Source organism: Trichoderma atroviride, chromosome 5 (genome assembly GCF_020647795.1).
Source record: "Trichoderma atroviride chromosome 5, complete sequence".
NCBI lineage: Eukaryota > Fungi > Ascomycota > Sordariomycetes > Hypocreales > Hypocreaceae > Trichoderma > Trichoderma atroviride.
In genome coordinates this window covers 123869-148696 of record NC_089404.1, presented here as the reverse complement: position 1 = coordinate 148696, position 24828 = coordinate 123869, and the positions used below count along the sequence as shown (strand labels likewise).

Sequence of the window (24828 nt, the reverse complement as noted above, 5' to 3'; positions counted from 1 at the left end):
TCGTCGAAACTGTTATCAGCATAGCTATTATCACTACGACCATTGAACTAAACAGCACCTCTAACCGCTGAGGGGAAAACTTTCCTGGTGATGCGTTTGTTGTCATCCCCTCTATATATTGAGGATCAATTCTATTTCTGAAATTTCGCTCTTGGCGGGGTTTGCGATTATTTCCTCCTGGCCAACTTTAAGTCTCTCTTCAGAAATGTGTAATACATATGCACTGAAGGGATTCCTCGCCGCACTGACGAGTTTAGAGTACAGAGGCTTCGTGTCGGTGAGGTGGTGGGCTCAGACCAGCCGATGCAGGATCAGAAGCTACTTATAATTGAATACTAAGTACCTGTAGAATTTGGCTTGAGTTAGGGACAGAAGAGGCATTCGCTTGCTATTAGCTATCGTACTGTATGCATGTAGGGCTATGCATTCTGTTGGGAAAATAAGCATAAACCAGCACTGATTCAAGTTGCTATGACCACGCGCTATGTGTATTTTACAATAAGTATTCAATCCAGCAAAAGGATTAGCATCTTCTGCGCCCCACCGCATCAATAGCAGATCTCCATCAAGATCGGTGATTTTCCCCATACGAGGCCTGCCGTTGGTGAGATATTCATGTTGGCATTGGTCTTTGTTATCGTTGGCCGGCAATTAAGAAAGGGCTGCTGGTTTGTTTGTCCATCTATCGGCAGTTACAAAACCCCTGAGGTTAAACTGATTGGAGATTAGCTGGCTGGACACGGACATACTTGGCTCTCTGCTGCACTACAGCTACTGCTACGATGAAGAGAGATGAACGAGTTGAACTCATGCTGTTTACACTTGGCATACATATGTAACACGCCAATTAATCCCGGACTGATGAAGAAGAGGCCAAAAACATTGATCTTGAGAGAAACATGCGCGAATTGTTGGTCCGAGGGCTTTTTACTGGCCATCAGGACCCTTTTGCCTATTGAGCTACAAAGCCGTACCGTAACTACATCTTCACTGACCATACTAACCTGTCGGACATTTCTGGAAGCGTCAAGGAAATCTCAAGTGCTGTTGTATATTTATGAACAGCGTCATCCATTGAACGTTTCACTTCGCAGCTTGGAACGGCATTGCTGTCTGACAAACTTGGCCTGCTTACCTCTGACTGATGGTTAGGAGATATGTTGGCACTTTCTAGCTAGGGGTAGAAATAGATAATCTTTTGTTAGGTCTGTGGAGTGTATCTATCAATCGTTATTATTTTTCTGACCTCTATGGGTCTCTCATAGGCATGCGTCCGATCACTCTGGGCGCCCCGTCGTCTAAGAGCACTGATCAACCATGAAATTACACCATCAAGCCAAGAGCTGTTTTTGATCTTTTAATAGCATTATTTAGAACTAAAGGGAAACTTGGCAAACAACTCCAAGAGACCCTATAGGTATAATAAGTCCGCGATATGTGGCCTCGAAAATAAGTGTCTCTCTCCTTATTGCTTCATCGCCAAACGCTGCATTTACAATGGCTAAACTGACGGCACTTCGGCTCGTCAGCCTTCTTTGCCTTGCGGCTGCGCAGGCCTCTGCTGCTGTGCTCGTGGAAAGCCTCAAACAAGTGCCCAACGGGTGGAATGCAGTCTCGACCCCAGACCCTTCGACATCGATTGTCTTGCAAATCGCCCTCGCGCAACAGAATATCGATGAATTGGAATGGCGTCTCGCGGCTGTATCCACGCCCAACTCTGGCAATTATGGCAAATACCTGGATATTGGAGAGATTGAAGGAATTTTCGCCCCAAGCAATGCCTCTTACAAAGCCGTGGCATCGTGGCTCCAGTCTCATGGGGTGAAGAACTTCGTCAAACAAGCCGGCAGTATTTGGTTCTACACTACTGTCTCTACCGCAAACAAGATGCTTAGCACAGATTTCAAACACTATAGCGATCCTGTTGGCATTGAGAAGCTGCGTACTCTTCAGTACTCGATCCCAGAAGAACTAGTCGGCCATGTTGATCTCATCTCGCCTACAACATATTTTGGAAACAACCACCCCGCGACAGCGAGAACACCCAACATGAAGGCCATTGTTCCTGAAGCAAAACAATTGGCTAAGCGACTAAGCCCTTCTAGCTGCAATGAATCCATCATCCACAAGAACGTAACCTACCAAATCTTTCACCCAGACTGCCTTAAAACGAAATACGGCGTTGATGGCTATGCCCCATCTCCAAGATGTGGCAGCAGGATTGGTTTTGGCTCATTCCTCAACGAAACTGCCAGTTATTCGGATCTTGCGCAGTTTGAGAAGTACTTTGACCTTCCCAACCAAAACCTTTCCACCTTATTGATCAATGGCGCAATCGACGTTCAGCCACCTTCCAACAAAAACGACAGCGAGGCCAACATGGACGTTCAGACCATCTTGACCTTTGTCCAACCTCTTCCTATTACTGAGTTTGTTGTTGCCGGAATCCCGCCGTATATTCCTGATGCGGCTTTGCCGATCGGCGACCCTGTCCAAAACGAGCCGTGGCTGGAATACTTTGAGTTTTTGATGTCCAGGACCAACGCAGAGCTTCCCCAGGTCATTGCCAACTCATACGGTGACGAGGAACAAACGGTACCACAGGCGTATGCCGTCCGAGTATGCAACCAGATTGGGCTGTTGGGCCTTCGCGGTATATCCGTTATCGCATCATCTGGCGATACGGGTGTTGGAATGTCTTGTATGGCTTCGAACAGCACTACTCCTCAGTTTAACCCCATGTTCCCGGTATGTTACATACTCCAACCTATGCTTTCCCTTTAGTTGACTGACTGGTCCCCTTTCTCCCCCCCCTTTCCAAATATATAGGCTTCGTGTCCTTATATCACCACTGTCGGTGGAACTCAGCACCTTGATAATGAGATTGCTTGGGAGCTTTCATCGGGAGGCTTCAGTAACTATTTCACAAGGCCATGGTATCAAGAAGACGCAGCCAAAACATATCTTGAACGTCATGTCAGCACCGAGACAAAGGCATATTACGAACGTTACGCCAATTTCTTGGGACGCGGCTTTCCCGACGTTGCAGCACTTAGTCTCAACCCCGAGTGAGTTTCGCCATTCCAAGGCCCCCAATAGATGCTAACCATGATATAGTTATCCAGTGATTATTGGCGGAGAACTTGGTCCCAATGGAGGCACTTCTGCGGCCGCACCCGTCGTCGCTAGTATTATTGCACTCTTGAACGATGCACGCCTTTGCCTAGGCAAACCTGCCCTTGGGTTCTTGAACCCCCTGATCTATCAATATGCTGATAAGGGTGGCTTCACGGATATCACGTCCGGCCAGTCTTGGGGCTGTGCCGGAAATACCACTCAGACGGGGCCTCCTCCCCCTGGAGTACGTATACACCTTCATACCCAAGGTTGTCATTGTTAACTAACTTTTGGACAGGCTGGTGTCATTCCGGGGGCACACTGGAATGCGACCAAGGGATGGGATCCTGTAACAGGATTTGGAACCCCGAACTTCAAGAAATTACTCTCACTGGCCCTGTCCGTCTAAAATGAAACGGATCGCTTCGTTGGAGTTGAGAAGTACGAGAGAAATCTAGTCTAATTGAACATCCGAGTCAAGTCTGAATGCTCGTATATTCAGTAGGAGTATGCAACATGAGCAAATTTCTCACTACAATACATTCTCCAAGACAAAGTTTCCGGAATACCGTCTTTAAGCATGAGATAGTTGAACATTAACCGAGTACCAATTCAGTTTAAACTTCTTATCCTAGCTGACAGCTAGTTGTGCTATTTCAGGTCGGAAGTAAATTAAGCGTTATCAAATGTACAGTTTTTAAAAATAGTAGTAAGTTATCTTACGTTATAACTTAATTACTCGTGATGCCTTTCGAAACTAGCAGCAAGAAGTCCAGCCTCATCTCCGCCGAGACTTGGATACTATTCAATTACAGAGTATTCATTGCTCGACAAACTCAAAGTCAGAATAAAGCAGCTAAAAATTGGATTCATCTTTATGATTCTTCAATTATGCTCCGTTTTATAGGGAGACTGGCAGACCTCACTGATATGACGCACATGTCCCTCATTGTGGCTCAGAATGGAGCAGTATGGCCAGTACCTAGCGAATCCGCAAGTTCTCCTTTTGTTGGCGCCGCAATGCCCACCTTTAAAAGTCTCTCATCAGACTAAATAGCAGTCCATAGCCACTTTGATAAGAGATAGAATTCATGACATAAGCGCTAGGAATGTAAATTAGTACAAGCTATCCGGATATGCTTCAAACAATATTTTCCTAAGTTATCGCACTGCGTGGCATGGCGTCAGCGCTAAATGACTCGCCGAGAGTCTAATATGCCCATGAAAGCATATAAGAGATCGCTCTCCTGATAGTATTCCAAGGTAGGAAGAGACTATTTCGTATTTCATTACCTATGCACGTCAGAGCTCAGAAAATGGAACCACAGATCTATCGAATCCGCCCCGAATCCCCTTTCAGCGCGGAATATCCTCTATCGGAATGCGATCGACAGGTTCCTGTGCGATTCATTCGCAAAGCATTCATCTATGCTGCGGATGAGGATATCTCATCTACATCCAAAGACGGCAAAAATCTTATACGAAAACTCCAAGAAAGCTTGAAATTGCAGATTCAAGATCTTAACCCAGATACCTTTACTTATCCGCAGCTACTGGGCCGTGTTATCTCACCTGCTGATGGGAGAACCTCATATGTCAGAGTCGAAGAATCGTCTGCTATCCAATTGAAAGTGATAGATAAATTGGATATTGACTTTCGGAATCTTCATCGAAATGGAAGGTTCCCTTTGGAAACTATTACCACTGGCGTATTCGGAGAAGGGCTTGAGAAAGAAGACCTAATTGAGTGGCCAGGCGGGCCACCAAACCTGGCCATTCAGCTGACTTTTGTTCGTGGTGGTTTCGTCCTTTTGCTCGCATTTGATCATCGAATTTGCGATGGCTATGCGGCCGGTGGATTTGTTAAACGTTGGTTTCGTCAAGCTAGGCTCGGATCAGCCGCAGATCTTGATCCTGAAGAAGGATCGATATCTACATTTGCTATCCATGATAAGACCGTGCTTAGCCAAACAGAACTGGAAGGGAGTGAGCAGGCTGCCCAAAAGATGAGGGCTCTATACGAAAACTCCCTACCATCAAAACTGGCCCCGAAGAAATTGTTTCAAACATCAACAGAGACAATGTCAAAAGTTTTCTGGATTCCGGCACCCAAGATTAAAGAATTAAGATCCGCTGTAGGAAAGAGCTCCTCTCTGACACCAACCATTTATGAGTCCATTCTCATTCTTCTGTGGCGCAGCATCATTCGTAACCGGGCAACACCTGAAACCGAATCAGCATCTACGATGAGCAAAGCGGCGATAGTTATGTGTATGCGCAAACGTCTAGACCCTCCGCTCCCAAAGGACTATTTTGGAAATGCCGTCGCGGGAATATTCGCTATGCAGCCGCTTTCCCATTTCAGGGAAAAGGACTTTATTCCGAGAGCAATTGAAGAAGTACAGGAAGCGAAGAAACTCGATGGGACGGGATTCAATTTGCAGGTGACCAGCTTATTGGTGGGAGAGCAACTGCGAAAGTTTGGTATTGGCCCACCTATAAATCTTCTGGGGTCTGATGTCATCTTTAATTCTTGGGAGCATATTTACTCGAGCATCGAAGATTTGGACTTGGGTATTGGCCAATTCTGCACGATGCGGTTTTTGATGGATAACCCAGTCAGCCCTTCCTACATATGCACCCTTCCAACCTATGGCAGGAGATCAGTTGATGTCAAGGATGGCGCATCTTGTCAGTATCCCGGCGGTATAGAATTACAGGTTAACCTTGTAGAGAATGAGATGGCTCTACTGGAGAAAGACGAAGAATGGTCGAAATATGCTGTTGTTGTTTAAGGATGGTTTTTTAATATTTATGCTATTAGTAGGAGGATTAATCTAAATACCTTAGACTTTAGATTCTTGCATGCATCTGATAAATATAGTACTATTTCGTTTATACATTGCTTCCCGAAGTATGTTTATCTAGGTCCCGTCGCATTGCGTATAAGTCATCTTGCGACTATGAACTGTAGTCCAAACCGACTGCGCTATCTTTGGAGAATTAACGCTTAGCCTCTTGTATCATTAATGATTTATTCCCCATCGCCATCGGCAGTTCACTGGAAATTGCCGGGCTTTGAAACAAGGATAGTAATGCAAGGCGCCGTCGGCGTTTGGCCAGCAGGCTTGGCAGCGGACACGGCTCAATTTTATTTCCCTCACGCATCTTATAAAACCGATTGCCGTCCCCAGCAGCTGTACAAGATCCCGGAAGTCATCCGAAATTGCTCGACGAAGAGAAGATCAAACATGATAAGTGAACCCTTACTAGCAATGTAACTGCGGGGAGGCGATACTACACAGCAAAGATAACACCCGTCCTGAGTAAGGCTTCCAGGCTCCTTGAAAAGCGCAACGCTATTTGCGCATAGACTGTTTTGTATTCGCAAAGTCTTGCACAATAGCAAAATATATCCCTTCTAAATTACATTCTTGGGGAAGGCGACGCATGATAGCTTGAAGCGGTATTGGCGTGCTTCCAAAGAGTACAAGTGCTACCCCAGCCACCATCTCGATGAAGATAGTCTCGTAGATAGTCTCGTTCTGTGGCCTGCCTGTCTGGGAATCAATAACAAAGTTCTTAGTATTATGTACCTAATTGGCTACGCCCGCAACTAAATTTCTTATCTTTGTATTTTATTAACCTACAATCAGTCTCAATAAAGAAAAGCTTATCTATATAAATATTATCACATGCAAGGCTTCCGTGCCGCTCATGGAACTTTTTACTTTCATCCTTTTCTGGCATGTTGCCGATCTATATGCATGGCAAGGATTGTGGGTGAACTCAGAGTACGAAGTGCCGGATACGAGATGCTACTAGCACTGCTACTGCCGCGGAAGTCGCATTTTCCCTGAAAGTGACATAGTTAGAGCGGGGTTTGGACGGTTTGGATAGTTATCGTGTTGTATTAGGATGAAGACTGGAGTGGCGATCCTGGGGCTGCTGTCGTTTATCTTCCGGTGCCCCGCGGTATTAGACAGTACGGAGGCCGATTGTCGGCAAAGACCAATAGCTACTGTTCGGCTTGGAAGCTTGAACGAACCAGTAAACATCATATGTACAAATCAATACTTCTTGGCTGGTATTTTCTTGCGAGAGAAAAGCTCTAAACAGCATGTACGACACAAAGTCAAGGTCAACTCTGGTATCCGTGCACTGTCATTAGAGCTGGCCAGCATAGCCGTGAAGAAGATGCCAGTGAAGGTTCGCCCGGCGCGGGATTGGAGAGCGTATATTGGACCGATCGCTGAGAGCAGTGGTAACACTGGAGGTGGATGCAAAGGCTTGGCCTTCCGATTATCCGGATACCTTCCCGATCTGATAGCGGCCTCCGCCAGGATCCATGTCCGAAAAGATGATGCAACAGACATCTCGACACACACGATCAGCTCGAATAGCTAAGCCTACCTCAATAAACAGAAGATGTGGGAATAAAGCGAGGTCTAGCCAATTAGCTAACAACCTTAGAAGACGCATACTGGCCTATGATGTGCGTGGTTGTAAACGTTTTTGGCGAGAAGTTCCCTGGGCGAACAAAGGATGCCGTAAAGGCGCGAGATCCCTTGGTGTTTTCGCATTTTAAGGAAAGGCTAGTAACCTAGTTGTTATGCTTGTTTTTCGTGTCCCCATTCTGGCCGTATCAACGACACTAAATCAGGAAGGAGTTCGTTACAGGATTTATAAACTAGTAGCAATTGCTGTCAAACAATAGTCAACAATAAGTCAACAATATGTCAAACACGATGCCATTCCCCAGTTTTCTCCCAAAGTTCGTGGTCATGGGCTCTTCAAGTTTCCCAAAAAGGGCCATTTCCCAATAGGGAGCGTTAACTGTGCCAGAACTTTTGAATGAGCGATAACACGGCGGGGAATACGATACTCTGGAATCGGGAAGGTGATCCAATCGCTGTAGCTAACCCCTCTCGGCATCCAGACCAAGCGTTTCGAGTAAGAAGTAGATGTGTAGCTTTATAAGTCAGTCGATGTCTATATAAGCCAAGCATCCTCCATGCAAAGCCAAGAACTATCTACTACCAGTTCCGAGTATCCAAGAAGAACAAGGTCCTTGACGAGGCTCACACAAGTAATATGAAGATCAGCGTGGTTGTTCTTAACAGCCTTTTGGCCGGGGCTCTTGCAGCACCAACTGGCTCTCAAGTAATCCATGAGAAACGGGATACCAGCAGCCCTCGATGGATTAAGCGGGAGGCGCTCAACCCAAGCACCAAAGTCCCCGTCCGTATTGCCTTGAAGCAAAACAACCTCGACAAGGGAATGGATTATCTTCTTGACGTGTAAGTGACTCTCCAGCTATATCTTGGGTAATCCACGAGCACATGTCTCATGTCAATACTAGGTCACACCCAGACTCTGCGAACTACGGCAAGCACTACTCGAGTGACCAAGTAGTTGAGCTCTTTGCTCCCAGTGAAGATTCCATCAGCGCCGTCAAGGCCTGGTTGGTCAAAGGTGGTGTCCCAGCCAGCTCAATTACTTCCTCCAAGAGCAAAGGATGGCTCGACTTTGTCACGACATCTGGGCAGCTCGAGTCGCTGCTCAAGACTTCATACAGCACTTACGCTCACGTCGAGGCCCGAGATGTTCATGTTGGTACAGACGAGTACTCGTTACCAGATGAAATCTCTCAGCACATTGATTTCATCACTCCTGGCGTAGTTTTCGCCCCTGTGAAGAGCTCCTCCAACGTGGAAAAGCGAGAAAGCAAATCGATTCGTCGGCCTTCCAGGAAAATGCCTGCAAACATTGCTCAGCTTTTGGCCGCAAATCCTCGTGAGTTTGGGATCTCTTTATTTGAAGATGGTCAGCAACGTTTATACTAATAAGATTGGCAAATCCAGTGGCTACATCCTCGTGTGGTACTGCAATCACACCTCAATGCATCAAGTCAATGTACAATATTACGGCTGGAACTTCAGCCATCTCCTCCAACGCATTGGGCATCTTTGAAACCGAAGATACATATGCCCAGCAGGATCTGACCTCTTTCTGGAAGGCTTTTGCCACCAACATTCCTTCCAGCACCGGACCAAAGGTTGACGCTATCGACGGTGCAACTGCTCCTACGAGTGTCGGCAACGCTGGCGGAGAGTCTGACTTGGATTTCGAGATTGCCATCCCAATCATCTATCCCCAGACCACCGTTCTCTTCCAGGCTGCTGTGAAGAATGATGACATCTTCAACACGTTCCTCGACGCCATTGACGGAAGTTACTGCACCTTCTCCGATGACGGTGAGACTGGCGATGACCCTACCGTGGACGGCACTACTCGGAACGAGCAGTGTGGAGCTTTCAAGCCCACAAATGTGATTTCCATCTCTTACGGTACTGCAGAGGCTGATTATCCCACTTACTATCTCGAGGTCAGCATATCAAATTTCTCATGAATGATCCTGTTTGCTAACTGAACTTACAGCGCCAATGTGATGAGTTCATGAAGCTCGGCCTCCAGGGCACAAGTGTTGTTCTTGCCAGTGGCGACGACGGAGTTGCCCGCCGATCTGGTGCTTGTCTTGGAAGCAAACACAACATCTTCACTCCTGGTGAGCCGGCTAGCTGCCCTTACATCACCTCTGTCGGTGCCACCACCCTCCCAGCTGGAAAGGTTCCTGGTGATGCAGAGACCGCCGTGACTTCGTTCTCCTCCGGTGGTGGCTTCAGCAACATCTGGACAACCCCAAGCTACCAAGCCAGTACTTTGGCCTCGTAAGTTGCAATGGATCCTGTTTATTCCATCCGAGACTTGAGACTAACTTCCTTCCAGATACTTCGCCAGCCACAACCCAACTTATGCTTCCTACAACACATCTGGTGGCGTGATCCCTACCACTGGAGGCATCTACAACAAAGGCGGTCGTGGCTACCCTGATGTCTCTGCCGTAGGTGACAACGGCGTGGTTGTTAATGAGGGTGAACAAGTGCTTGAAGGCGGTACCTCAATGTCCGCTCCTCTGTTTGCTGCCATTTTGACTCGCATCAACGAAGAGCGCATCAATGCCGGCAAGAGCCCTGTCGGATTCGTTAACCCTGCTCTCTACAGCAACCCATCCATGTTTACCGACATCACAGTTGGCAACCAAGCCAAGGGCGGGCCGAACGGCGATGGCGCTGCCAGTGCTTGTGGCAACACTGGATTCTCCGCTGTTTCTGGCTGGGATCCTGTTACCGGTCTCGGAACACCAATCTACCCTGAGATGTTGACGTACTTCCTCAGCCTTTCGTAAGCGAAAATGTCAATACAAGGAAAAAAAAAAACCAAGGGAAAATTTTGTCATCTTGAAAGTCCTCTGGGCGGAGAGGCTGCATTTCTCATTATTACTATAGTTGTAGCTAAGGACAAATGCCAATACTGCTAAAGCAGATCACCAAAGCCTTTTGTCGTATGCTGTTGACCACTATCAAGTGAAAATTTTAGAGATGAAAGAAATTGAAGATTGGTGATGAAAATAGATTATACTAGCCGAGGTTGCATGAAGTGCGAGGCCCGTTTTCAGCTACAGGAATAGATGTTTAAAATTACAAATTTATTTTCCCATATGTGGTCAAAGTAAGCTGGAGTTCAATGTAAATCCCATGTATTATGAATCAATTTAGCGAATGGTTTGTGACACGTATGTTATCTTCTGGCACATGAAGCTTAACACGCAGTTTCTTTGCCCTTGTCGAAAGGCCAGCAGTAGAGATATCATAGCTCCCATTAGCTTCAAAATCTTCATGGCGATGAAGTAAAATCAGCGGGAAAGGACTATTCCGCCATACTTGCACTTGAGCTCTGCGCGTTTTCCACACGGTTCCCAACAGGGTGACGACACTGAGTAGCCAGATGGTTGCTGGGAAAACAAGCCACCACCACTGAATTCGAACGAAAGTAAGAGTGACAAGTGTCTCTCCTATAGTCATGTTTGCACCTTCCATACCATAGTTCATATATGGAGTGTCCCAGAAAGATTTCGACATAGCTTTAGCGACGTTGTTAACAGTGCAGCCAACTTTATCTGACGGATTGTCACAGTCGGCAAAGTGCCCATAAAAGATTGCTTGTAGTATATCAGGCCTCGATGCATTGAAAAACAGAGTGTCTGAACCAACGTGCACCTTGCCTGAGAACAGAGTAGAGATATGGACGCTGAGCGCATCGAGCGCATAAAAATCGATCCCAAAGCTCTGACCTTCCTGGATTCCAAGATTTGAGCCCCATGGCGGAGTTAAGGTTACATGCAGAAGACTATTGCTGCCGGCTGTCCTATTTTCAAGCTCGAGCCAGTAGGTTGGTGTGGATTCGCTGTAAATGCCCCTTATGACAGAAGGCTGGACACTTCGCACGCAGGGCTCAAGGGAGCACTCTGTAGCTATAAAATGCGTTTCGTTGGTCAATTCGATGGCGAGATTCTGATTCGTATCATTATATAAAGCCTTGATGGCTTGAATGAGGGGGAAAGTGTGGTTCTTGTACACCAAGGGATTGACATTGCTGTTTTCCTGGGAGTTCCCTATAATCATTGGGTAGCTGTTTAGCCCGCCATCTACAAACCAAGTAGAAAAGCCGTTGGTGAGAGAAACGGTACACTCTCTATAGCTTTCATCCGTGTCAGGTAGTGCCGTGTTTTTACATGACACGGACAGATCCGAACTGATGTCGGCACAGAGAGGGCAGATGCCGATACTGGCTGCTGGTTTCCATGTACAGTTTCCTGTGTTGCAGATGTACTGAGGCTGAGCCCAAAATTGAGATGCTTTGGGGTTCAGAATGGCATTGTAGACATTAGCCTTGAGACCTAGGTCCACATCACTGACTATAGCAACATTAGCCCAGAACGATCCTGATGCATTTTTTACCTACGGTGACCACCAAGCAGTGGACCAACAGCAGTATAGGTCGAAAGGTTGGCCAGGTAAGCAAGTTGGGAGGGGTCTGAAACAGTATTCGGATAGTAATGGATCAGGTTCTGAATAAATGGGTCGAATCCAGAAGCCAGGATGATAGTTAGACTACCAAGAGCAGCAAAATGCCTATTACGAGTATTCATTTAGCCAAAAGCACCCAAATAATCAAGAGTTTTGCATTAGACTCACAGTCCTTTCAGTCTCCAAAGAAGTTTGGCGCTTCCAGAAATGCTTCTACTCGCAGAATCGAATTCTTCGAGGTCCGAAAGCGGCCGTTTCTTTTCCGCAAACCACACCCACTTCAACTGACCAAGACCCCTGGAAATGGGCATAAGAAGACAGAATTTGGCAGCTGTGCTAAGCCAAGAGATGAGAGAGTTGAGTGAGACATGCTCCCAGGAAGGCTGCCTCTTGCCATCAAATCTATCAAGTATGACAGCTATGCCAACAATTATTGCGGCTGAACCAAGGACTCCAAAAATTTCCCAGCCCCAATAGTCTTTTGAAACATATGGCACGTTAGAACTTGGTGATATATCGTTCTCCAAAGAATTGTCAGGCTTTGTTGAGGTAGGATTTGTTTTGGCCTTTGCTGCAGGGTCATGAGCTGTGAGAAGAGAATCTTGGAGACTCGGCTCATTACCGACATCAATATCGTAATTTAGCATTTTCAGATTGTTAAATCCTTCAAGATAGCATATTGGAGATGACGACAAACGGATTAATGGACGCGTGGCAGTGTTTTGTGATACTGCGATCGGTAACACAACACACAGTCTGCCACCCCTTACCGCTTGCCGGATTCGAGTAATAGAACGAATTTAAGATATAGTGGTGAGTAATATATAGAAACAAAATTATATTTAATCCCAAATTTGGTACTATATAATATTTAGGATAACAATAGTAAGTCATGAAACGGAATTTTATGACAAACTGTGTGATACACCTTATAGAATACAATAGATAATGTCCATCATGAATTTAGGTAATAAAACTGTTGGCATAAAATTCCTGAAACTCATTGTCTGGAATTATATACAAAATTCGTAAATAGATACAAGATTTTTATGTATATACAAGCTACTCTTAAATATTTGCATAGAGAAACGAATTAACCGTAGAGATAACATAGAAAAAGCAGCTTAGTGCAAGACCCTGAGCGGCTCATAACCTAAAGACGGCGGCGGCTATCTCTCTCAGATCGCTTGTCGACCGAGCGGCGCTGGTTTACGGGACCGGTAGGCTGACCTGGTGCGTTGGTGTCGAAGTTGTAAAGGGTCTCATCAACGATTTCCCAGCTAAGATCAAAGTGACCATTGAAGCACGCGTTGCTGTTCAGCTGTTGAGCAACAGTGAAGCTGAAATCCAATCCTGGAGCACCGTTAGGGTTCCAAACGCCGTTGTTGCTGGAGCCGCCGGCGCATCGGGCACAGCCATCACCGATAAACAGGTCGAGGTCATGTTGAACGCCATTGGTGGTGACAATGACTTTCTTGCCGCAATACGTGGCCAAATCGCCGGCCAGCAGAGTGTGGTTCATGGCAACGAGGTTGTCACTGTTAATCGCATCCAGTGAGAGACCAGTGAAAAAGTTGCATTCGACAAATCCAAGGTTTTGGTTAGAAAAGTCGTCTTGACAGCCATCAACATCAACAACGTCGTAGTAAAGGGTTCCAAAGCCAGTTCCACTGTTCAAAACAGCTTGAGCGACAGCAGATGCGGCAAATAGGCCGATGGAGGAGAGCATTTGAGTCTTCATGTTTGCGTTGGTTAGGGAGTGATGGTTTTAATTGAAAGGACTGAGCTAAAGCTGACAGAGCTTTGGTGTTTTATGAAAAGAATGTAAAGAGTAGCCGAAAGACAATGCTTTGAAGGAGTGTTTGCGCCAAGTAAAGACTGCTGCTCAATAGGTCTCAGGTTTCCCACGTACGTGGAAATTGCGACTTATATACATATAAGAAAGACCTCATATACTCCTTTGGGAAATCTCTTCAAGCCACGGATGGACAAACAATTGCATGAACGCCGGTTATCCGTGTGCTATTGAATAGCGGCCCGAAACATCGTGAGTCCCTTAGAATCTGGTCTTCACCGATTGAGACTAGTGTAAGTCTGATATAAGCACTCTATAGAAGCTGTCCTGCCATGTTAGGCAATGAACAAGCATTAGAGCCTCGCTAAATTACACTAGGAGGCATTCGTTAAATTACTGGTATCCTCATTCATGGAAGTTGAGTTGCGCGTTTCATGGCCGTCGCTTTAATGGAAGGTCGAACACGCCAGTTAGGAGTTTTTGAGGTAGGATATCCACGAGGATGTGGAAACTTCAATCATTCCGGCACATCATTGCCGACCAAGTGCCTTAAAGGGTATGTTTAATGATTGCTTTGTTCACCAGGATTCAGGAACAATCTGCCGCATATGCCGTTTATATATTTCGCTAGCATCCAGCATTATGTTATACAAACTGAGCAGCTATATCTGGCTATAACCTGATGAAGAGCATCCTCTAAAAGACTCGTGTAAGAGCTACAGCAAGTCTCTATTATAATTTGGCAATGAGTTATTATATACCCCACTAGTGAGGAAGTTGCTGCTCTTCTTGGTTTCGATTGCGTAATTTTGGATCGCATTGACACTGCGAATCTAATTGTTCAAGCGCTATCATAATATCATACCCACTTGTAAATGTCATCTTTGGCTTCAAGCTATATATGTAGGTACGCAGACTTGCACTATCTCGCACTTGTACGAAATACATGTACATGGAAGTATTTGGCCTTATTTATTTATTTCGATTGACGCCACTCTCGCTCTTTATTCAACGACAAGTGGCTTTTAATAGAGGCAGAAAAAGCGAATATGAATGAACAGTTACATATGCGGTTGTTACAAATTTGCAGACTACCCTATGCCTTAGATGGGAAATTTGATGACATCTCCGGGGGGCTTAGATGATAATGTGTATTACTACCTACCTCTGTTATATGTTTCGGGACATCTGCTTGTTTCCTTTTTTTTCCCTTTAGACCAGTACTTGGGAGAAAAGAGCGCTAACTTCATCGTTCTTAATACACCTTCTCATTGAGGAAAGTTGAACTTTCTATTAGTTGGCCTACGTTACATAGCGTAAACGCGCCGTGATTGTTCTTCAGCATGGGTTAACTTGTGACATGCCTACAAATTCGCCTGACGATGCCTTGAATGCTTTAGCTAACCTTTACTAATTTCGCATCGAGAATAACCATTGGCCAATGACGAATATCCTCATTGAACCAGAATACTACTGGTGTGTCACGTGACCCACTGCGGCACGCCTTATAGTTCCCTCCTCCTCTGCTTGTCACTAGATTAGTTTTTTTATGATTATTATTACGGTTTAGTTACAGTTACTTCTTTGATCCCTGAGTGTCAGCGCCTTTGGTTGTTGTGTTTGTTCTCTTCAATTTGCTTTCGCTCGTGACCCTGTATCCATCATGATCCCTCACACCTAGCGTTTAAGGCACGTTACATCTAATCTGAGAATGAAGACGATCAGTTGCTAAATAAAAAGTAACGAAGACGAAAATCCCATCACTATTTCCCATTTCATGCCCGACATTTTATGGATAATCGTCAAAGGAAGGCCTAGTGATGTGGCATACACTACTTTAAAAATAGTAGATATAGCTATAAAGGTACTTGAGGGACTATACTCACACTCAAACGGTAGATCAAGAATTGAGATAATCTACAAGTAGTTTTAGCTGTGCAAGTCGAAACAGACTCGAAGCAAGCTTGGTCCATTTTTAAGACAATCTGGCCATGGCCGTGAAATTGGATCTTATTCAACTTTTGGTCAATACTAGAAGCTGTCCATCTCTATCTAGGTATGCTTGCAGTTTGTAGACTAGGTGGTTTCTCGGACCTTTCTCTTCTTAAATACCATTCCGTTTTGTAAGCTGCACATTTATGGGGCCCTTCTCCCACAGCATATATACTTTACTTCTTGTATCCCACCCAATGCTTTCTTCTGACAGCTCTATGTCGAAATTCCAAACTACCTTTGCAAGAATCAATCTCATCTCTGCATACGCAAGACTTGGGCATAGTCAGTTTCACAATTACATCTTAGAACCAGCTCTACTTACTTGTGTCCAATGCAATTCCGCGGTCCGACAGAAAATGGCATAAATGCATCTCTTTTATCGTTCTCGAAGCGTGCATCGCCAAGCCATCGCTCCGGAATAAAAGATTCAGCGTCACGGAAATGGGCGGGATTATGATGATTCACCCATTGCCATATCCCAACGACGGTCTGCGAAGTCATGTGTTACAACTCGGAACTCAGAACTGCATCATATGCCAAACAAGGGATACATCACTTACACCAGCTGGAACATATCTGCCAACAATCACGTCACCACCGGGTGAAATAATGCGAGGCTGTGTGCCAGGCGCCGCAGGAAATAGCCTCATCGCTTCGTCAATCACGCCTTGCAAATAATTTAGATGCTGCGCGCTAGTCAAGGTTATATCTTCCTCCGAACGGAAAGCTGAACGAATTTCAGCAGCTAGCTTCTTAAAGGTTTCTGGATATATCCCAAGATAGTAGGTCGCTGCCGATAAAGCTGTGGCGGTTGTCTCCGAACCGGCAGCGATAAGCAGGCTGGCGTTTGATACTAATTCTTCAAATGACAATTCCTACAATGGACGTTAGTTCTCCATGCATATGCATACCCACGTATCTGTCTCCGCCGTCGAGTTACCTCTGCGGACCCTCGAGTCGTTGTCAAGGCCGTCATAAAATCCGGCCGGCTTGATCCCGAATCAAGTCTCCTACGTGTTTTCTCGATAGACAGCCTCCGGTGCTCTCTACCCTTTGCCGGTAAATCTTTGGGCACAAAAAGTAATGCCAGTAACATGCCAAGCTTTCCGAACTTTGAGCAAACTGAAATGAATGACATATTTTTGACGCCAGAAAAGATGAGCGCCACCCATGGGTGGTAATCTGATTTCTCGAGACAGTAGAAGGGCTCACCAAAAGCCAGATCCCCTATGATGTCAAATGTTGTATAATTGTACCACCTGACAACATCGACTTTCTCCTGGTTGGCGCATCGTGCTTTCAGTTCCGTCAATAGCGTATTGATGTATCTATTGATGATTGGTTCTTGATCCAGCATGGCCTGGTGCGAAAATCCATAAGATAAGTTTCGTCGGTACCGAATATGATTCTCCCGGCTTGCACCAATAGCATTGCTTTGATTACCAGAGTGTAGGTGAGGATCTTTCAAGTGCTCCACTCCTTTGCCTTTACGGTGACCACGAAGTTCCTTGGAGGCATCTGGGTGGCTGTAAAACACTGTGTTGGGACCAACGCGCACCACTGGTCCATATTTGATGTGAATTTGAAGCATTTTCTTATGGGCATTGCCACCGATTGATACCAAAGAGTATGGAATGTCTGAGGCTGCCCAGAGCCATGGTCCAGGATAATTACGAAGGGGGTGAAAGAAGAGGTTATAAACCGTAATGCAAAATGCGTATGCCAAACCCTACAATGCCAAGTTACCTATCAGTATAATGGCCAGCCGAATCTGAGGGTTGCATGATACTGACAAGAAGAACGGCAAGAAGTGGTAACAATATTACAGACTTTATTATAGAGCCAAAGGCACTATTGGACATAACTAACAACGCCATTGTATCTTGATATCTCAAGCGTTGGGCATGTAAAGAATGAAGCGTTGATTCTACCCCAGATCGAAATTTATATAATAATGCCTGACTGCTTTTTCCATCGGGCCGAATTAGCTAAGATGCTTACTTCGCTGACCAAGAGATGGAGACATCGTCAACTAAGCAGATGAGCGGATAACATTATGAGGCTTGTGACGGTTTTTGTTTCTCTTCATTTGTACAGTCTCTCAGCTATAATGTATCTCAAATGTGCTTAAGCTTTGAGTCATGGGATGTATTCAATCAGTGTTTGTAGGCCCTTATAGATTGAGCGAGTAGTTCATTTATATGGCTGCACTATAACATTGTAAAAAAGTGCTGCTGGTAAAAGCAGCGAAAATCGGGTAAAAGTAATACGGAATAATTGTCTCGAGATGGCATAACGTGATGATGATTAGTTAACTCAGAGCGAGCTTTTATTGGTTCAATTTCCAATGGCCAATACTAGTGTCCGGTAGCGGTGTTGGATCCCCACGACATTGGTGCAAAATAACCAGGGCTGATGATGATGTTGTGGATATGCTGCACTGTAGTGACATGACAGTATGACAGCCGCGGAAAAGCGTTGGTTGTTTCATAACCGCTTAGCAAATTCTTGTTACGCTTTAGGTAGGTAGGCATGCGGAGTATATATATGCGTTGCTTTGCCTAATCGGTCTCTTTGATTACCTGTAACTTCCCGTTTGTATTTCTCCAAAGCAGATAACTTTCTCCAGGCATTTTATGGGCAATGAGCGAACTGTAACATGTCGGTACAATCTGAATCTTGAGAGTATGATTACAATGGTTCAGTTGCAGCTAAATAATATGCTCTCTTGTCAAGATGGCTTTGGCTATTTCTGATTAAGTCCTACGTACATATGTATTCGTCGCTCTCAAAGTGGAATATCCCATTTTGATCCATTTTATATGACTTTCTTCTGCAGACGTGGAACAACAGATGATTGCACAATTGGGAGTTTGTAGAAATTTGTCGAATGAGTTGATATCATTATTAACATCTAATGATACTGGAGATCCTGACCTTGTATACAGTAGCGCATCAGAGCCGTGGGCCAATCACGCTCTTGCGACAAGTTCCTAATCGCTGGAAAAATTCCCACTTGTTCGTTTGTTCATCACAGAACGGCAATGCGCTTTGGTGTCATTGCGCAGGATCCAAAAGGCAAAGAAGAAGCGAGGGCCATTGTCCATATCTATTCATCCGATCAAAAGTTCCATTCAGGCTTATAAGACAGGGCGGCTAACGCGGCGGCGAAACATGGCAAACACAGAAAAACGATACAGACAACTCATGTCCAATGTGAGAGCTGAAGCAGCTCCCATTCATTCTTGACGCAGCCGTATAGACCGTTTAGACCGTTTGGACCGTATATGCCCTCAAGGCGCTACCGCGGATCATTTGCATTGATCTTGGGCTGGGACAAGGACCAATGCGGCAGTAGCCCCGCCAAGCTATCAAACGATCCTCGCTGCTGGAGCACACATCCCTGCGCCGGAATCAATATATGTACGTAGTAAATTAGTCGCAGACGGCACTTTTGATTCCGCGTGGCTAGATAACGCCAAGGGTGGTGGGTGTGGGGGGAACCATTTCGCCTCGTGCGAGAGAAAAAGTACCGGTAGCTCACAGTACTATTGATTCATGGCGCCGGTCTGAAGAGCAAATCATGGATTGCGAAATACCAACACCGACTGACACGCATCCATCAGAGACGTGCCTTTGGCGTTTCTCCCAATGATCGCCACGAGAATGAAACTGCGTCAGCATGCATAGAGAAGGGGTTGGCACAGGCTTCTGGGTCAATAGGAATGCTGCAACTCTAGTTGCCGTCCTAATCGCCGACGAGGGCCGATCGCTGCTCCCTGTACTGGCAGTCTCGGACCTGTGATTCGTTATCTCAGTATGGGCCACCATACTCCGTACCAGCCATTACAGCTGAGTTTGTCTCATCCAGTGCCTCGGCCTGGGCACATTTTGCACTAATAGCACTGGAAACCTCGTAGCGTGTAGTAACGCGCGGGCGATAGAGCTTGTCCTTGTTTGCCTCCTCAAAACAGATAAGAGTTATCGTTGTCAGCCCTTTTCAATCGTAGCTGAAATGAAGCGCCAAAGATAGCGATGCGGCCGCTTTGCTCAAATCTTGGCAGCTCACGGCTCCGCATTGTCATCTAGGCGGCTTCAAAAAGACCCTTCAAGCCAGCAATCACGCCACCGGGAGCTAAAACCCAGCGAGCCAGGAACGTTTGTCTGGTGGCTACGGCCCGCTACTTATATAGGCAGAATGGAGACTACGGGCAAGACAGGTTTTAAGAGGGAGCGTGTGACCGGCTAGCCAACGAACGAGTATCACCATTCGGGCTGGTTACATAGCCAGAGACAGATGCTAGTACCGTTACCACCTAGTGATGCTCCCAGATTCTATATTTGAACGACAGGCGCAACGTGCTGTGGACACGCCAAGATCTGGCCGTATCTTTTCACTCCTTCAGGACTAGCCAGCCGCGCTGTGGAGAGATGTCTGGGCGATCGCCAAGTCGACTTCAACTGCCAAGTGCTGCAGTTTAGGAGATTTTCTGCCATCTTCTTCCCATTCCCGCTTAATGTCTGTGCTCCTAGTTAATTTCCCGTGCCCATGATTTCCCAAATAAGACTTTGTTAGCATCTGTTACAGGATAGAATAGCATTCAGTGGCTTCTTCAGAAGCGCTGACCTATTACAAGAGACTGGGTTGGGATCGGAGCAATCAATCTACTGCGGTTGGGTGGAACTGATGAAAGAGAGACAATTGATAGTGGACATTGGCTGTGAAGCTAAATTAGAGCAAGACAGCGTTGTAAGTATAATGTGATAATTGCTCTGAGTTCTGTTCTTCAAGGGTTCCATACACACACACACATGCAGCACGCGATGACAAGGTCCAGCATCAGCAGCGTCTCACTCACGGATGTACCTAGTCCAGTGTAACATCCATCGCCACCTGTGGACAAGTTTTACTTCTACAGGCAAAGGGCACCCAATGAGATTAGGAAACCGCCCTGTGCATGTTTGTAGCCGGTGTTAGGTCATCCGTTCTATTATGGGAACATCGTATCTAATAGGTACTATCGAGCATCTTACTACCGTAAATAATCCGCCCGAGCAGCTTTACAGGGCATTGATAACAACGGCAAGACCTCGGCAAGTCTTGGCTCTCAGAGAGTAGCATCATCGTGTTATACCATGATATCGTTTGCGGTATTTTCCGAGGCTAGATAAGATTATTGTCCCATGCAAAGGACGTCCCAGGGCAAAGTAGCGTTGGTCTGCACCCCAGACGAACTTATGAGGATCACCCTTCAACGCCATATTCCTCCCGACCGGCTAGCTATCGAGCGATAATGCCTTGCCGAATCAGGATGTTCCCCGCGTCGCTGGACCAGCGACCTGCTTATTCCACTCTTTTTGCTGCCCTTTTGTCCTTTTGTAGCACGCTATGGCGCCGCACTTTTGTCTCGCTGGCTCGTGATCCAGAGCAGCCTTGTTGCTTGTACGCCACAGAGGCGACCTTGGACGTGCCGTTTCCCGGCATCATGGTGGACGTGTGGCCCCCGTTATACCGGTATGTCGTCTTGCGCGTGCTTTAGCTGGAGAAAGTCGGTTCCGACGGCCCAACTCCACCCTTCAAGGATACACACCCAGGCCTAGATCATGGGCTCGCAGTGCAAAAGTTCTCAGCAAGGCTAAGACCTGGGGTGCTGCTACACAAGATCCCCAGGGGATGTGAGTCTGGCTGATAGGGAGCGCCTGTGTCAATATGGCGCTTGGAGATAAGGAACTCGTCTTTGGCAGTAATTAGATCTAGTCTCAAGGGATTCGGTGTAACCTCTAGATGTACACATGCGGCTAATGAAAGTGTGGTGGTAGTGGTGTTGTTTGTGTTCCATCATTATAATAACACGGCTGTTTCCGCCGCTCATCAAGAGCTTTGCTATGTAGATCCTCGTGCCATACGACTTCTCGTCCCAGAGTTCCCTCACCTCACTTTGGCGAGGTCTGCCACCTACAACGTCTTTAGCTATAGCTCTGCAGCAGTTACAGCTAAGGAGCAAGGCACCATGGGTTCCCAAGAAGAGTACATCGACAACTCCGTCGAGAGGGATACTTCTTCCCCTGAACGGCCTATTGATGAGAAGACGGCTTACCCTAGCACGGTCCACGATGTCGACGATGGCGTACATGATCTTGCCGAGAAGCTCGGTGATAGAGCTGGCGGCACGGCCCCAATAGATGATATCGAGTACGTTATGGACAAGATCGAGACATTGACTGTCCAGGAGTGCAAAGATATCATCGCAGTACTACTCAAAGATCACGAGTACGACTACAACTTCTCCAACGCCCAGCGCGAGAAGCTTGCAGCTTTGGCTGAGGGGCCCTCGGACGGACAAGATCCTGAAGAGTGGGAGCTGGAGCTCAAAACCGAGACGGCAATCAACAAGTTCTACTCGCCGTACCCCGAGGTGCGCGCTATTACGACGCCGACAGACGACCCTAACATTCCATGCGAAACTATTCGTGCCCATCTACTTGGCTATATGTGGGCGGTCCTCGCCCAGTTCACCAACTCGCTGTTCAACTCGCGTTTCCCATCAATCACGCTGACATCCGCCGTTGCGCAAATTCTCCTTTACCCATGCGGCCTGCTCCTTGCTCTGGTGTTGCCAGACTGGGGCTTCACCGTTCGCGGCCAAAGAATCTCGCTCAACCCAGGCCCGTGGTCGTACAAAGAACAGATGCTTGCCACAATCATTATTGATGTTGGACTTACATCGGCTTATTGCTTCTGGAATATCCAGACTCAGACCGTTTACTACAAGGACAAGTGGCTGACTCCCGGATATGGCATTCTGCTGCTTCTGTCTACACAACTCATGGGCTTGGGATTCTCCGGCCTGCTCCGTCGCTTTGTCGTTTACCCAGCAGAGGCTATCTGGCCCAACATTCTGCCCACAGTGGCTCTGAACAGAGCATTGTTGGTCCCCGAAAAGGAGGAAGTCATTCACGGCTGGCGGATATCTCGCTACAAGTTCTTCTTCATTGTCTTCTGCGCCATGTTTGTATACTTTTGGCTTCCAGACTTCATTTTCCCGGCTCTCAGTTACTTCGCCTGGATGACGTGGATCGCACCCAACAACTTCAACCTAAACATCATTACTGGCTCTACAGTTGGTCTTGGATTCAATCCTATTTCGACTTTCGACTGGAACGTGATTTCCACCTACTCCCTCCCGCTTGCGTATCCATTCTTTGCATACTTCCAGCAGTTTCTGGGTACACTTTTGGGCGGACTGATTATTATTGCATTGTATTGGTCCAACGTCAATTGGTCGGCATACCTTCCTATCAACTCATCCGGCATCTTTGACAATACTGGCCAATCGTATAACATTACACGAGTTGTCGACCCCAACAATGGTTTCCTCAATGAAACTGCCTACCAAGAGTACTCCCCCGCTTTCTACAGCGCTGGAAACTTGCTTCTCTATGGCGCATTCTTTGCTTTCTACCCCCTAACAATGGTCTTCATCTTGCTTGATGCTTGGCGACCGCTTCTCAAAGCTTACAAGTCGACGGCAAGGGCCGCCATTGACTCGATCAGCAAGACCTTTGTTGGTGTCAAGAATGCAACCGTGTCGCTTGCCAAGGGCAGGGTACGTGAAGCTGGTGGCCATCTGGCCGATATCCTCAAAGACGAGTCATCGATATACGACGGATTCGATGACCCGCTGACACAGCTGATGCGCAATTATCCTGAAGTGCCAGACTGGTGGTTCTTGATCATCGCACTGATTGCGTTCATCTTTGCCATCGTCATTGTAGCCCACTGGCCTCAGCTCAACACACCCGTTTGGACAGTCTTTTTCGTCATTGGATTGAACCTGGTGTTCCTTATTCCAATGTCCTACCTCTACTCAATCTCCGGCACAACTGAAGGACTCAACGTTGTCACGGAGTTGATTGTCGGTTACGCTCTGCCTGGTCACCCCGAGGCCCTGATGTTCGTCAAGGCCTTTGGATACAACATCAATGGACAAGCTGATAACTATATTTCGGACCAGAAGATGGGCTTCTACGCCAAGGTACCCCCGCGTGCCATGTACCGTGGCCAAGTATTGAGCGCCATCATCACTGCCCTTGTTGCATACGGCGTTGTGCAATTTGCTGACAACGATATTGCTGGCATTTGTACTCCAGAGCAAGTCTCCAACTTCAACTGTGAAAACGGATCACAAGTATATTTCTCGTCGTCTGTTGTTTGGGTAAGGCGCTGCTCTTCTTAATCTCAGCTTATAGGTATCAATGTACTGACAGTTTCACAGGGTGCAATCGGTCCCAAGAGAATTTTCAGCCAGATCTATCCGACCATGAAATACACATTCCTCTTTGGCTTCCTGCTCGCCCTCCTGTGGTGGGGCCTTAAGCGCTTTGGATCCTACGCTCGCGAGGGAACCAGGGCTGTGTTGCCGGGATTCATCTTCAAGCCTCTTAACCTGGTTGTTTTCACACCCATTTCATGGCTCAAGCACGTACACCCTTCGCTGGTAATCAACGGAATGCTTTTGTGGGCGCCTCTCAACCTCACATACTTTACTGGCGGCCTTTACTTCTCTCTCGCGTTCATGTATTATCTGAAGAGATACAAGACCGCGTGGTGGGAAAAGTATAACTATGTATTGGCTGCCGCCCTCACCGGTGGAGTCGCGTTTTCGGGAATCATCATCTTCTTTGCTGTGCAATATCACCCGAAGTCTATTGACTGGTGGGGTGTTAATGTTCTTGGGGCAACGATTGATGGTGGCGCTGGACGTACAGCTCTGCTCACCGAACTGCCTGCAAAGGGCTACTTTGGCCCTGACTCATGGTTTTAGGTGCAAGGGGAGAATAACGTGTTTATGAAGTGATGATTTTTCAGGCGAATTATGGAGCGGGAATAGTGGAATACCAGTCTTTACCTTTGTATGCTAGCACGAATACCCAGATAATCAGTTACGTTGGAATTGAGACTCCTAAAGCAAGCCCCGAACGATGCATAGA

At 46.6% G+C, this 24828-nt stretch overlaps 8 protein-coding genes across 8 annotated transcripts; 5 read left to right on the top strand and 3 right to left on the bottom strand.

Annotated features, from left to right (window-relative positions):
• Positions 1-1497: 1497 nt before the first annotated feature.
• TrAtP1_009207 (uncharacterized protein) lies at positions 1498-3526 on the top strand (the record flags this gene model as incomplete). The annotated part of the gene is made up of 4 exons (XM_066114203.1): positions 1498-2748; positions 2830-3068; positions 3118-3361; positions 3416-3526. 4 exons carry the CDS (start codon positions 1498-1500, stop codon positions 3524-3526), a joined length of 1845 nt encoding a protein of 614 aa, XP_065970297.1.
• Positions 3527-4417: 891 nt separating this feature from the next.
• Positions 4418-5912, top strand: TrAtP1_009206 (uncharacterized protein; the record flags this gene model as incomplete). The annotated part of the gene is made up of 1 exon (XM_014093521.2): positions 4418-5912. The coding sequence occupies exon 1, from the start codon at positions 4434-4436 to the stop codon at positions 5910-5912; it is 1479 nt and encodes a 492-aa protein (XP_013948996.1). The 5' UTR covers positions 4418-4433.
• A 2198-nt stretch (positions 5913-8110) lies between these two features.
• Positions 8111-10509, top strand: TrAtP1_009205 (uncharacterized protein). The gene is made up of 5 exons (XM_066114202.1): positions 8111-8417; positions 8480-8913; positions 8982-9505; positions 9559-9848; positions 9907-10509. The coding sequence occupies exons 1-5, from the start codon at positions 8212-8214 to the stop codon at positions 10364-10366; spliced, it is 1914 nt and encodes a 637-aa protein (XP_065970296.1). The 5' UTR covers positions 8111-8211; the 3' UTR covers positions 10367-10509.
• A 218-nt stretch (positions 10510-10727) lies between these two features.
• Positions 10728-12694, bottom strand: TrAtP1_009204 (uncharacterized protein; the record flags this gene model as incomplete). Its single annotated transcript, XM_066114201.1, has 3 exons — positions 10728-11935; positions 11983-12152; positions 12216-12694. 3 exons carry the CDS (start codon positions 12692-12694, stop codon positions 10728-10730), a joined length of 1857 nt encoding a protein of 618 aa, XP_065970295.1.
• Positions 12695-13200: 506 nt separating this feature from the next.
• TrAtP1_009203 (uncharacterized protein) lies at positions 13201-13788 on the bottom strand (the record flags this gene model as incomplete). The annotated part of the gene is made up of 1 exon (XM_014093518.1): positions 13201-13788. One exon carries the CDS (start codon positions 13786-13788, stop codon positions 13201-13203), a length of 588 nt encoding a protein of 195 aa, XP_013948993.1.
• Positions 13789-15901: 2113 nt separating this feature from the next.
• Positions 15902-18421, bottom strand: TrAtP1_009202 (uncharacterized protein). The gene is made up of 5 exons (XM_014093517.2): positions 17631-18421; positions 16778-17566; positions 16398-16712; positions 16160-16326; positions 15902-16109 (listed from the first exon to the last, which is right to left on the bottom strand). The coding sequence occupies exons 1-5, from the start codon at positions 17712-17714 to the stop codon at positions 15947-15949; spliced, it is 1518 nt and encodes a 505-aa protein (XP_013948992.1). The 5' UTR covers positions 17715-18421; the 3' UTR covers positions 15902-15946.
• A 2665-nt stretch (positions 18422-21086) lies between these two features.
• On the top strand, positions 21087-21734 carry TrAtP1_009201 (uncharacterized protein). The gene has a single exon (XM_066114200.1). It carries the CDS (start codon positions 21132-21134, stop codon positions 21375-21377), a length of 246 nt encoding a protein of 81 aa, XP_065970294.1. The 5' UTR covers positions 21087-21131; the 3' UTR covers positions 21378-21734.
• TrAtP1_009200 (uncharacterized protein) lies at positions 21735-24810 on the top strand. The gene is made up of 2 exons (XM_066114199.1): positions 21735-24053; positions 24114-24810. Exons 1-2 carry the CDS (start codon positions 21849-21851, stop codon positions 24660-24662), a joined length of 2754 nt encoding a protein of 917 aa, XP_065970293.1. The 5' UTR covers positions 21735-21848; the 3' UTR covers positions 24663-24810.
• The last annotated feature ends 18 nt before the right edge of the window (positions 24811-24828 follow it).

Excerpts from the sequence above, each read along its gene's own strand:
- TrAtP1_009205 (XM_066114202.1), top strand. The coding sequence starts at position 8,212 with ATGAAGATCAGCGTGGTTGTTCTTAACAGCCTTTTGGCCGGGGCTCTT. Across the intron at positions 8,914-8,981 it reads GCTTTTGGCCGCAAATCCTC|TGGCTACATCCTCGTGTGGT; the intron begins GTGAGTTTGGGA and ends TGGCAAATCCAG. Across the intron at positions 9,849-9,906 it reads CAAGCCAGTACTTTGGCCTC|ATACTTCGCCAGCCACAACC; the intron begins GTAAGTTGCAAT and ends ACTTCCTTCCAG.
- TrAtP1_009202 (XM_014093517.2), bottom strand. The coding sequence starts at position 17,714 with ATGGCGTTGTTAGTTATGTCCAATAGTGCCTTTGGCTCTATAATAAAG. Across the intron at positions 16,327-16,397 it reads GCAGATATGTTCCAGCTGGT|ACCGTCGTTGGGATATGGCA; the intron begins GTAAGTGATGTA and ends ATGACTTCGCAG. Across the intron at positions 16,110-16,159 it reads CGGAATTGCATTGGACACAA|TCTTGCGTATGCAGAGATGA; the intron begins GTAAGTAGAGCT and ends ACTATGCCCAAG.
- TrAtP1_009201 (XM_066114200.1), top strand. The coding sequence starts at position 21,132 with ATGCCTTGCCGAATCAGGATGTTCCCCGCGTCGCTGGACCAGCGACCT.
- TrAtP1_009200 (XM_066114199.1), top strand. The coding sequence starts at position 21,849 with ATGGGTTCCCAAGAAGAGTACATCGACAACTCCGTCGAGAGGGATACT. Across the intron at positions 24,054-24,113 it reads TCTCGTCGTCTGTTGTTTGG|GGTGCAATCGGTCCCAAGAG; the intron begins GTAAGGCGCTGC and ends ACAGTTTCACAG.